The sequence below is a fragment of the Balaenoptera borealis genome (assembly GCF_965194805.1).
Source record: "Balaenoptera borealis genome assembly, chromosome: 12".
Classification (NCBI taxonomy): Eukaryota; Metazoa; Chordata; class Mammalia; order Artiodactyla; family Balaenopteridae; genus Balaenoptera; species Balaenoptera borealis.
In genome coordinates, this window is record NC_138869.1 from 76,731,725 (window position 1) to 76,742,242 (window position 10,518).

Genomic DNA, 10,518 nt, shown 5'->3' on the forward strand with positions numbered 1-10,518 from the left:
TTTTTATTTTATTTTATTGATTGATTGATTGCTGCTTTGGGTCTTCATTGCTGTGTGCGAGCTCTCTCTAGTTGCGGTGAGCGGGGGCTACTCTTCATTGCGGTGCATGGGCTTCTAATTGTGGTGGCTTCTCTTGTTTCAGAGCACAGGCTCTAGGCGCGCAGGCTTCAGTAGTTGTGGCACAAGGGCTTCAGTAGTTGTGGCTCACGGGCTCTAGAGTGCAGGCTCAGTAGTTGTGGTACACGGGCTTAGTTGCTCCGTGGCATGTGGGATCTTCCCAGACCAGGGCTCGAACCTGTGTCACCTGCATTGGCAGGCAGATTCTTAACCACTGCGCCACCAGGGACCCCCTGTCCTCACTTTATATTTGAGAAAACTGAAGTCTAGAGAAATTGACCCGTTAATCATGTCAAGTTAGTGACTAAGTTAAGAATAAAATTTGGCTGATTTACCCACAGAATGGGAGAAAATATTTGCACATCATTTATCTGATAAGGGAGTAATAGCCAGAATATATATATCTAGATTTCCTACATCTCAGCAACAAAAAAGCAAACAACCCATTATAAAATGAGCAAAGGACTTCTCCAAAGAAGATATACAAATGGTCAATAAGCACATGAAAAAATACTGAACATCACTAGTCATCAGGGAAATGCAAATAAAAATCACAGTGAGATACCACTTCATACCCATTAGAACTGCTGTAATGAAAGAGGCAGATATTAATAACACATGTTGGTGAGGATGTCAAGAAACTGGAATCCATGTACACTGCCGGTAGGAATAGAAAATGGTACAGCTGCTCTGGAAAACAGTATGGTGATTCCTCAAAAAGTTAAACAGAATTACCCTATGATCCAGTAGTTTCACTTCTAGGTGTATATTGCAAAAGAATTGAAAGCAGGAACTCAGAGAATTTTGTACACGCATGTTCATAGCAGCATTATTCACAATAGCCAAGAGGTGGAAACAACCCAAATGTCCATAAACCAATGAATGTATAAACCAAATATGTTATATACATTCAGTGGAGTATTATTCAGCCTTAAAAGGGTAGGAAATTCTGACACATGCTACAATGTGGATGAAACTTGAAGGCAGGCTAAGTGAAATAAGCCAGTCACAAAAGAACAAACATTACGTTTCTATTTATATGAGGTACCTAGAATAGTGAAATTCATAGAGACAGAAAATAGAATGGTGGTTGCCAGGGGCTGGGGGTGGGGGGAGGAATGGGTTAGTGTTTAACAAGCACAGAATTTCATTTGAGAAAGCTGAAAAAGTTCTGGAGACAGAGGTGGTGATGATTGCCCAACAACTTCAATATACTTAATGCCACAGAACTGTACACTTAAAAATGGTTAAAATAGTAAATTTTATGTTCTGTGTATTTTACCACAATTTTAAAATTTTTATTTTATATGAGTGTTCTAGCTCTAGATTATAAGAGCTTCTCATTGATTCAGACTGTTTTGGTTTTGGTTTTGGTTTGGTTTTTTTGGCCATACTGCGTGGCTTGCGGGATCTTAGTTCCCTGACCAGGGATTGAACCTGTGCCCTTGGCAATGAGAGCACAGAGTCCTAACCATTGGACCACCAGGGAATACCCCAGACTGGTTTTTCAGAGTGTCCCATTAGTGGGGGTAATAGCAAATTTTAATATGTTAAACATTGTTGCTTTTAGAAAATCAAAGGTCATATTCTTCTGATTTTAAGATATGGTAGGCAAAATATGTGGTATTCCTCTAAGCTTCTTATGAAGAGATAAATATAATAAGCCAAGAAGACTGTTTCTCTCTTACTGGATTTAGAGAAGAAAATTTTTTAGTTCTAGCCCTTCAAAAGTAAAAATTTTTTTTTTCTCCATTTACATTAAAGTTGGTGTCATAACATTGAAGTTAAGAGGTACCTGGAAGGTGAAAGAGACGCTATAAGGTAAGCTGAAGATTGTCAAAGACTTGGTTGGAGGCAAGAAGTAGGAAGGAAGCAGGATATAAGTGTACAGTACAGTCTGTTGTCCTGATAATTCATCCTGAGTTCTTCAAGTAAAAATGTGAACCCTAAGGCCCTGTGTTATTTAAGCGTGCATTTTAAAGTTCTTACTGTGGCTTTTTGCTGCTGTGGTAGTGCCCAGTCACTCAGATTGTCTTCCTTTATTTATTTTGACTAAGTTAAGAGTTTCCCTGTCATTGTTACAATATGTCCTCATATTAACTGGGTTTTTTGTGTGGTTTTTGTTTTGTTTTAGCTATCCAAGAGAATCTAACAAATTAATAGACCTTCCAGAGGATTACAGCAGCCTCATTAATCAAGCATCTAATTTCTCGTAAGTTTTTATATTAGCTTATTGAGCACTTCCTACCACTGGAAACACTCTCTTCTCTACACAGAATTTGAAGGATTTTGTCATTGTTCTCTTTTGTTTGGGTAGGTAAATCATAACCTCAGTAGTACCACCTAACTTGTACTACCAAACTTGTAAAAAGCATGATTCCATGTTTCAGAATAAGATATGAGAAAGGGGGTGATGAGGGACAAGTTTGATTCATTAGAGGTTATCTAAACAATTTGCACTTAAAATAACACATTAACTACAAACGGTTATATTCCTAAGCAGTTATTATTATTTTGCATATATTATTATTATTTTAAGCTTTAGAATAGCATTGTACATTATCCTATAGCTTTTTTCACTCAGCATTGTTTGTAAGATTTATTTATACATTTGACACATATAATTTTTAATTCATCAGTTTTCACTATTGTGTAGTACTTCAATATATGACAGTAGCAGTAATTTTTTTTTAATTTTTTAATTTACATATTTTTTTCCTCCTATTGATAGTTTTATTTCTCTTTTCCCCACTTGTTGATTGAGTGTTTCCAGTACCTGGTGTTGGTGTGTATGTGAGATGTTACCTATTCTAGAAATAAATTTGCCTGGTCCATAGTCTGTATGCGTCTTCAGCTCTACTTGGTATTGCAGAATTTTTTTCCAGGGCAATTTTACCACCCTCAGCTCTTTAGCCAGTCTTTTAGAGCCTTGACTTGTGCTTTTTTATTTCATGGAGGTGCCCCAAATCAGGTGGTGACAAGAGCAGAGCCCCAACTCTGTGCCTTGTATGTGGAACTCTGCTGTGCTCCCAGAGCTACTGCTGTCAGACGGAGTTGGAAGGGGAGGACGTGGGAGCTTGCACCGCCCACACCTACTCCTGTGGTTCTGGGGTGGGCATCTTCCTGAGGTAAGGCCCTGGAAGGAGCTTTCTAGCTTTGGATCTGTCACAGTAGACATCTGTTGAGGAGTGGAACAAGAAACTACTACATTGCAGAGATTTGAGGCCACTCTTTTATTCATTTGAGGAAAATGGGGAGCCTTGTCTCCACACATCTTATATTTGGCTCATGCTAACTCTGTGCTGTTCTTTCATTATCATTTCCATCCCCATGACAATTCTGTTCTTTCTTTGTGCCTCATTCTAATGTGAAACTTCTAGCTGTCTTTGGTTTTCTACCCAAGCACAGTCAGAATTACTCCTTTTGTTGTATCCTCATGGTTGGATTCATACATATCACAGGCTGATGTATGTAGTTGTGTATATTTGACAACGTACAGCAAATACTTATCAGTGACTGTGTAATGGATATTGAGAATGCAGTAGTCAACAAAGCATACGAAAATCTCTGCCTTCATGGAGCTCAGTTTCTAATGAGGGAGATAGAAAATAAAATAAGAATTTAGAAAGCGATCCATGCAGAAGAGAAAAAATAAACTAGGGAGGGGAATATGAAATGGCAGCTGGAGAGTTGAATTTTAGATAGGGAACCAGGGAAGGTTCCCTGGGAAGGTGACTTGAATAAAGACCTAAAGAAGTGGGGAGAACATTCTAGGCAGGGAGCAGCAAGTGCAGAATTGCTGGGGAGTGTGCCTGCTGTGTTCAAGAAAGAGCAAGGACAAAATTCATCGAACTGTCCTGTAAAAATGGATAGGTCTTTTAAAAAAAATTATCCCTCAATAATATTTATTTAAAAAAAAAAAAGGAATTCCCTGGCAGTCCAGTGGTTAGGACTCCATGCTTTCACTGCTGAGGGTGCAGGTTAAATTTCTTGGTCGGGGAACTAAGATCCCACAAGCCACACGGCATGGCCAAAAAATAAATAAAGAAAAATAAAAAAAGAAAAGAAACGGCAAGGAGGCTGCTGCTACTGCAGTAGAGAGCACAAGGGGGAGAGTCGTGGGCCTGGTGTGTCCTAGCGAGGTCTCTGAGTGAGATGGAAGCCATCGCAGGGTCTGAAGGAGAGAAGCGACATGAGTTTGAGCTCCTCTGGGGCATAGATTATATCCACACCTTAGTCATCTTAGTACCCCCCAGTGCCTGACAATTTCTTGTATATGATAGGTTCTCAGTAAATGTTGAGATGGGCTGAATTGTTAACAGCAGAAAAAGTTAAGCAAACCTCTCAAAGGGATCAGGAGACACATTTTTTTAAAAACCCTTAGGAGAAATGTAAAAGTAGCATTTTACCTTGTTTGGCATATTTCAGAATTCTTTTAGTTGTGTAGAGTGTTGCTTTGTGTTTCAGGTCAACCTAGTTTGTAATGTTTGTGTACCTTTTCTTTTTTTTTTTTTTTTTTTTTTTTTTGATTTTTGGCTGCGTTGGGTCTTTGTTGCTGCCTGGGCTTTCTCTAGTTGCAGCGAGTGGGGGCTACTCTTCATTGCAGTGCACGGGCTTCTCATTGCGGTGGCTTCTCTTGTTGTGGAGCACGGGCTCAGTAGTTGTGGCTCGCGGGCTCTAGAGCACAGGCTCAGTAGTTGTGGTGCACGGTCTTAGTTGCTCCACAGCACGTGGGACCTTCCTAGACCAGGGATCGAACCCGTGTCCCCTGCATTGGCAGGCAGATTCTGAACCACTATGCCACCAGGAAAGCCCTGTGTACAATTTTGTAAATGAATAATTTCCTCATAATAGTGGTTGATACATAAATAACTACCTTATGTTTAGAAGTAGTTAACTTTCTCACACTTAATTTTTTAAATGCCACTATTATATGAGCTGCCGAATCCTAATCCTAAATGTCCCTCCCCCTCCTTATATTGGTTACAATACAATCCTTTTAGTTATTTTTAAACTTAGGCAGGGGTGTTGATACTTTTTCATGTGTCTCTGCTATAAACGCCATTTCTTCTCTTCCAACAGTGGTTTTGTTTGTTTATATTTATTTATTTATTGATACATAGTTGATTTATGATACTGCCCTAGTTTCAGGTGTACATCATAGTGATTCAGTGTTTTTTTGTTTTGTTTTTTGCAGGTTATATTCCATTATAGGTTATTACAAGTTATTAGGTATAATTCCCTGTGCTATACAGTAAATCCTTGTTGCTTATCTGTTTTATGTATAATAGTTTGTGTCTGTTAACCCCATATTCCCAATGGTTTTGTTTACTTCTATAAGACTTCAGTCCATTTGGAACTGAATCCAAACCTTGCTTACTAATGTATAAATGGTCTCTCTACAGAGTACGGGAATGTCAAGTGCTATTTTTAGCTGGCAAAACCAAAGGCTGTTTTTATTCTCCTCCTTACCTTGATGACTATGGGGAGACTGACCAGGGACTCAGGTAAGGCCCATCCTGGGGAACTAGGTTGACTGGCTCTGGGCCACCGGAGCCTTCAGCATGGGGTGAACACAATGAACCTTGTGGTCCTGAAGCCTGCCTGCTAACTGCCTGAAGGGTTAGCACAAGTGGCTGTTGTCTGTGGACTCTTCCAAGGAGGCTACCCTGGCTGTCTGGTGTGACATTCCCATTCCCAGCCCTCAGAGTGTCATGAAGGCCATCAAGATACATAAGGGGAAAAAATGGGACAGAGTGCAACTTTTTTCCATTTCTTACTCCAGAGAGCTGTTTGAATTGTCCTGCGGCATCCACAGCATCAGAGCACTGCAGGGATAGCTCTTTGTAACTTGTGCGGCTTTGTGGAAAAAATGGGACAGAGTGCAACCTTTTTCCATTTCTTACTCCAGAGAGCTGTTTGAATTGTCCTGTGGCATCCACAGCATCAGAGCACTGCAGGGATAGCTCTTTGTAACTTGTGCGGCTTTGTATGGGAGACCCGGTCCTCTTCAAGTGATATAAAAGAGCAAATCTTGATTGATAAGAGATGTGCTTATCTTACTACATAAGAATCTGAGAGAACAAAGATTTAGAACATATAGAGCAATACAACAGTATTTGAGGCTTAATCACTTCTACTTTGGTAGCTTCTGTTACATCAAAAGCAAAATGCTAACAGCAGTTCCTTCAAGCACTGTTAAAGAACTTTCAGACCATTTCTTTTTGCCCAAATGGGATAAAAGTCTTAACCTAGATGTAACTTCCCAGCCTTGGGGAGCAGAAGTTGAAGGCCTGGAAACCAAGGCAAGATAAGTAGATGGGCTCCTCAGGCACTTGACTGCAAGGATACGGGCTTGTGCCACCTGTTGATGGTTCTTACCGTTGCTCTGAGAAATGTGGGCTCTTAGGAGGAAGAGCTCTGGACGGAGAGTGAGAGGACCGGCGCTCTGAGCCAGGAGCCAAGGCCCCAGGCGTGAGCTCACCAGTGCCTGTGCTTTGGTTAAATTAGACCCCAAAGTTATTCACATTTGACTGCTTTGCTTAGACTTTGTAGCTGAAAGACAGTACTTAGAAGAACATTTTCACCCCTGCAATTTTTCCATCCTCTCCCCTGCCCCTCCCTGTTTTACGTTTTACCAACAAAATGGATAATAAATGCATAGTTTTAGCCTCTCAACGTAAACCCTCCTGCTCAACCCCACCCCCAATTCCTCACCCCAGTCTGAGTAGGTGTAGCTTGTGTTCATTTTCCTCTTCTTTTCAGCACTTACTCCCCTTCAGCTGCTCCTAGCAAACCGTCAGAGCTAACACATTAATAGCCACAGGCGCCTGCCAAAGAGATATTCTGCAGAGGATCTAAAACCAATAACTTGTAACTTTTCCTAAATCAGGAAAGGTTGGAGTATAATAGATGAATAAACCGAATGCATCCTGAGTGACATGTGTCTTCTTTCTAGACGGGGAAATCCTTTACATTTGTGCAGAGAGCGATTTAAGAAGATTCAGAAGCTCTGGCACCAGCACAGTATCACAGAGGAAATTGGACATGCACAGGAAGCAAATCAGACACTGGTTGGCATTGACTGGCAACATTTATAATTACTTCACTACCAAATATATAAATTTGGATTTTTGTAACCCAGTTCGCTTTTCAAGAAAGAGAATAGGAAATAGGTTCTACTGAATTTGGAAATAAATTCTTTATTTAAGCTTTTCTTCCCAGTTTTATTTTTATAGTTTTCTGGCTCCAGAGACTGATGAAAATCATCTTCTGTCAGCAGATTTTCTTGCATCGTTTGCTGTGTACTTCAAACGTAACTTCTTGAATTTTAGAATCCAGGAAGGAGCTTCTCTTCCTGGGCTGGACTCAACCCCTTTGTGGGCATCTGACTGCATTTGACTGTTCCCAGTAGTCTGAGCCGTGTCACATTACTGAACACAGGGAACTCCAGGCCTGAAGCTGATGCAACAGCAGCAGGAAACAAAGTCTCTGGTCTTTTGGGGTCACACTTCCTGATCCCTCCCAGTGACTCTCAACGTTGGGCCTGGGTCAGTGTCCCCACAGCTGATGGGACCCTACCTCTAAGCAAAACAGTGGATTTCAAAAGTGGCATTCCCTTGTCTCCACCGGCTGTGAGGGGGTTGGGGGACACTCATGCTGGAGGAACCTGTGGGAAGAAGGAGAGAAGGTGGTGTCTTTGTGTGCTGGGTGATTTTCAGGGCTATACAAGGTGGGATTCCCCCACCCCACCCCCTTTTATTTTTTGCAAGACTTTTGGCTTTGAGGAAAAAAACTCACGTTAAAGGGCTTATTGAAAACTTAAGAGTATCCTAATTTTTCAGATGATACAGTCTCTTATTTCTAAGACTAAGTTGAAAGAGTGTATACATCTAGACTCAAACACTAGCAAAAAAATGAGAATTCAGTGTTTTAAAATTCCCTCACCCCCACCCCTTCCAGCATTTCCTGGAATAGATGAATTGCTGTTTACCTGCTGACTCACTTAGTACATTTCTGGGACACCTGTGCGCCCAGGCTTTTTATTATTTTTAAACATTATTGTTCTTACTAAGAGGTGCCTTCCTAGATTGATAGCCGCTTAGTAAAATAGTTTATAACCATGACATGCCATGTACCACTCTTGTGTGATACACATGTGCTGAGAGCTTGGGTACATGGAGAGTGATGGCAGATTTGGTGGAAGAATAAATACAGAGCCTCTCTGAGGTGAGGCTAAGGGATAAATGAATAATTAGAGGCTCTTGGATTTTTTTTAGCCAATGAAAATAACCCTTTCACTCAGTTTTCTTTGAACTCTGCATCTAAAAGTTCCATCCTGCTCAGCTTTGCACACTCCACGGTACACCCAGGAGGAAGGTTGGAAATCCAGACTTTCAGCTAAAGTAAGTGGAGATGTAGACGCCACACTCACTGCTTCTCCAGGGTGGTGTGTGAAGAACCCCTTCCTCTGAAAGGATGACCTTGACCCTTCTTGCCTGGGACTGAGTCACCCATCTGAGAGGAGGCGCTTCTCACCCAAGAGGAAGAAAATCTGCGTTAGAACACAGCGCTCACCCCCCTTTTCTGGCCTTCCTTCCATTCATAAGATCTGGTGGTATGGGCTGTGGATGGCATCGTGATTTAAATGTTTATTTTGGCCTTTGTCACATCCTCATTCCTTTAGCTTTTAAGTTCAGCTTCTTTTGGCTTTTCTCCAGTTGTTAACCAAGCTTAAATTTAGAATGATAAGACCAGGTTTCTCCCTGTGTAGTTGAATTATAAACATGTTCACCAAATCATAACAATACTTCAGCTTTCAGAGCTGATTTCATATAAGCCTGTTGTTAGCAGAGGGTGTCCCTGGATTCCATTCTCTGAGAATGTCAGGGAGTCTGAGAGAAGATGAATTTACATGAGATAGCAACACATGCGCCCTTTTATCTTCTGGTGTGTGTATCATTAATCTAATTGTCTTCCCTAACTAATGAATCATCTTAGTCTTATGATTTGTTCCGCATGTATTATGTTTATTGTAGAAATGTTTATATAACATGCTTTCCGTATCAGGGAAAATCATATCTGTTTAAAAAATTGGCTATAACTTTATTATCTGTGGACAACTTGTAAAATTTGGAATGTATCATATGTAAAAAGTTTAAAGATATCCAAATAAATGCTTTAGGTGTTGACATTACTTTGCATCTGCCTACATTTTCTTTCTGTTTTGTTTCACACAGTTAAATGCAGTGGAGGTGTTCCGCATGTCACCTTGCTATAGATAAAGTGGGACACCTGTATTAGCTTGAAATTTAAGATGCTTATATTATTAGTGTCAGTTATGGCTGTTGGCCAAACGATCTTGACCTTCTGAAGAAAGCTTGATCATCATTTCAGCTGATTAAGTTTTATATTCACTGACTATGACAGCTTGTGACCTTTCTGAACCACTGTGGACCTCAAATCACTGGGAAAACAGGGCACTCGAAGTCTCTCCCAGCTCCAAGTCATTTCCTCCAAGAAGGTTTAAACTCTTCTTGCTTATCCTTACGTAGTGATCTCCAGGTCCCTGTTCTAACACACTCCCCAGACACTTTCTGCTTAGAAAAGACACATGTATGAAGGAAGCTACATCCTGTATTTGCAAGGGAGTCATTGCCTATGAAAGTTCTGCTGTGCTCTTGAAAATCCTCTTAAAAGGAAAGCATCAAACTAAAAAAAATAGGTTTCTGTGTCTCCTGGTCATTAATGCTGCTCCTAGCTAGCTTACTGCCTTCCCTGGTCCTAATGTCATCAGCTCCAGGACTCATTAATTCCCTCTGACATGCTCCTTCCTTGCTTTGTCCCTACTTTTGTTTTTTGAGTCAGGTTTATTGACGTTTATTTTCCAAATAGTAAAATTCACCCTTTCTGGTGGATGGTTTTATGCATTTTGACAAATGCATACAGTTGTTTTAACAAGCCACACTCAAGAATAGAACAATTCCATCACCCCAGGAAGTTGTCTCATGCCCTTTTGTGGGCACCTTCTCCCCGAATCCTGACCCTTGACAACCACTAATTTTTTTCTGTCCCTTTGTCTTGCCTCTTCCAGAATGTTATATAAATATATCATATATGTAGAGTTTTGAGTCTGGCTTCTCTCTAAGAAGACATGCATTTGAGAGCCGTCCACGTTCCTTTTGGTTGCTGAATCGGTTGCTGAATCGTGTTCCATTGTGCAGATGTATACCCAGTCACCAGGTAAAAGACATTTGGGCAGTTTTGGGTGGTTATGAATAGAACCATGACAAACAATCCTGTTAATAGGTTTTTGTATGGACCTAAGTTTTCATCCCCATCAGGTAAATAGCTAGGAGTTGACTCATATCTTAATCCACTCTACACCATCTTCTTTGACTT

General features: G+C 40.7%; 1 protein-coding gene across 13 annotated transcripts in view; it reads left to right on the top strand.

Annotated features, from left to right (window-relative positions):
- Window positions 1–10,518, top strand: part of UBR2 (ubiquitin protein ligase E3 component n-recognin 2) — a 122,071-nt gene that overhangs the window by 105,365 nt on the left and 6,188 nt on the right. For 5 of the 13 annotated variants that reach the window (XM_082345926.1, XM_082345928.1, XM_082345927.1 and 2 more), the window contains 5 exons: window positions 1,882–1,938; window positions 2,252–2,329; window positions 3,075–3,245; window positions 5,523–5,624; window positions 7,076–9,313. In XM_082345926.1, coding sequence (XP_082202052.1) covers window positions 1,882–1,938; window positions 2,252–2,329; window positions 3,075–3,245; window positions 5,523–5,624; window positions 7,076–7,217 — 550 coding nt within the window. In that variant the 3' untranslated portion in view covers window positions 7,218–9,313. The other 8 variants (XR_014232398.1, XR_014232399.1, XR_014232400.1 and 5 more) reach the window with 6 other exon arrangements.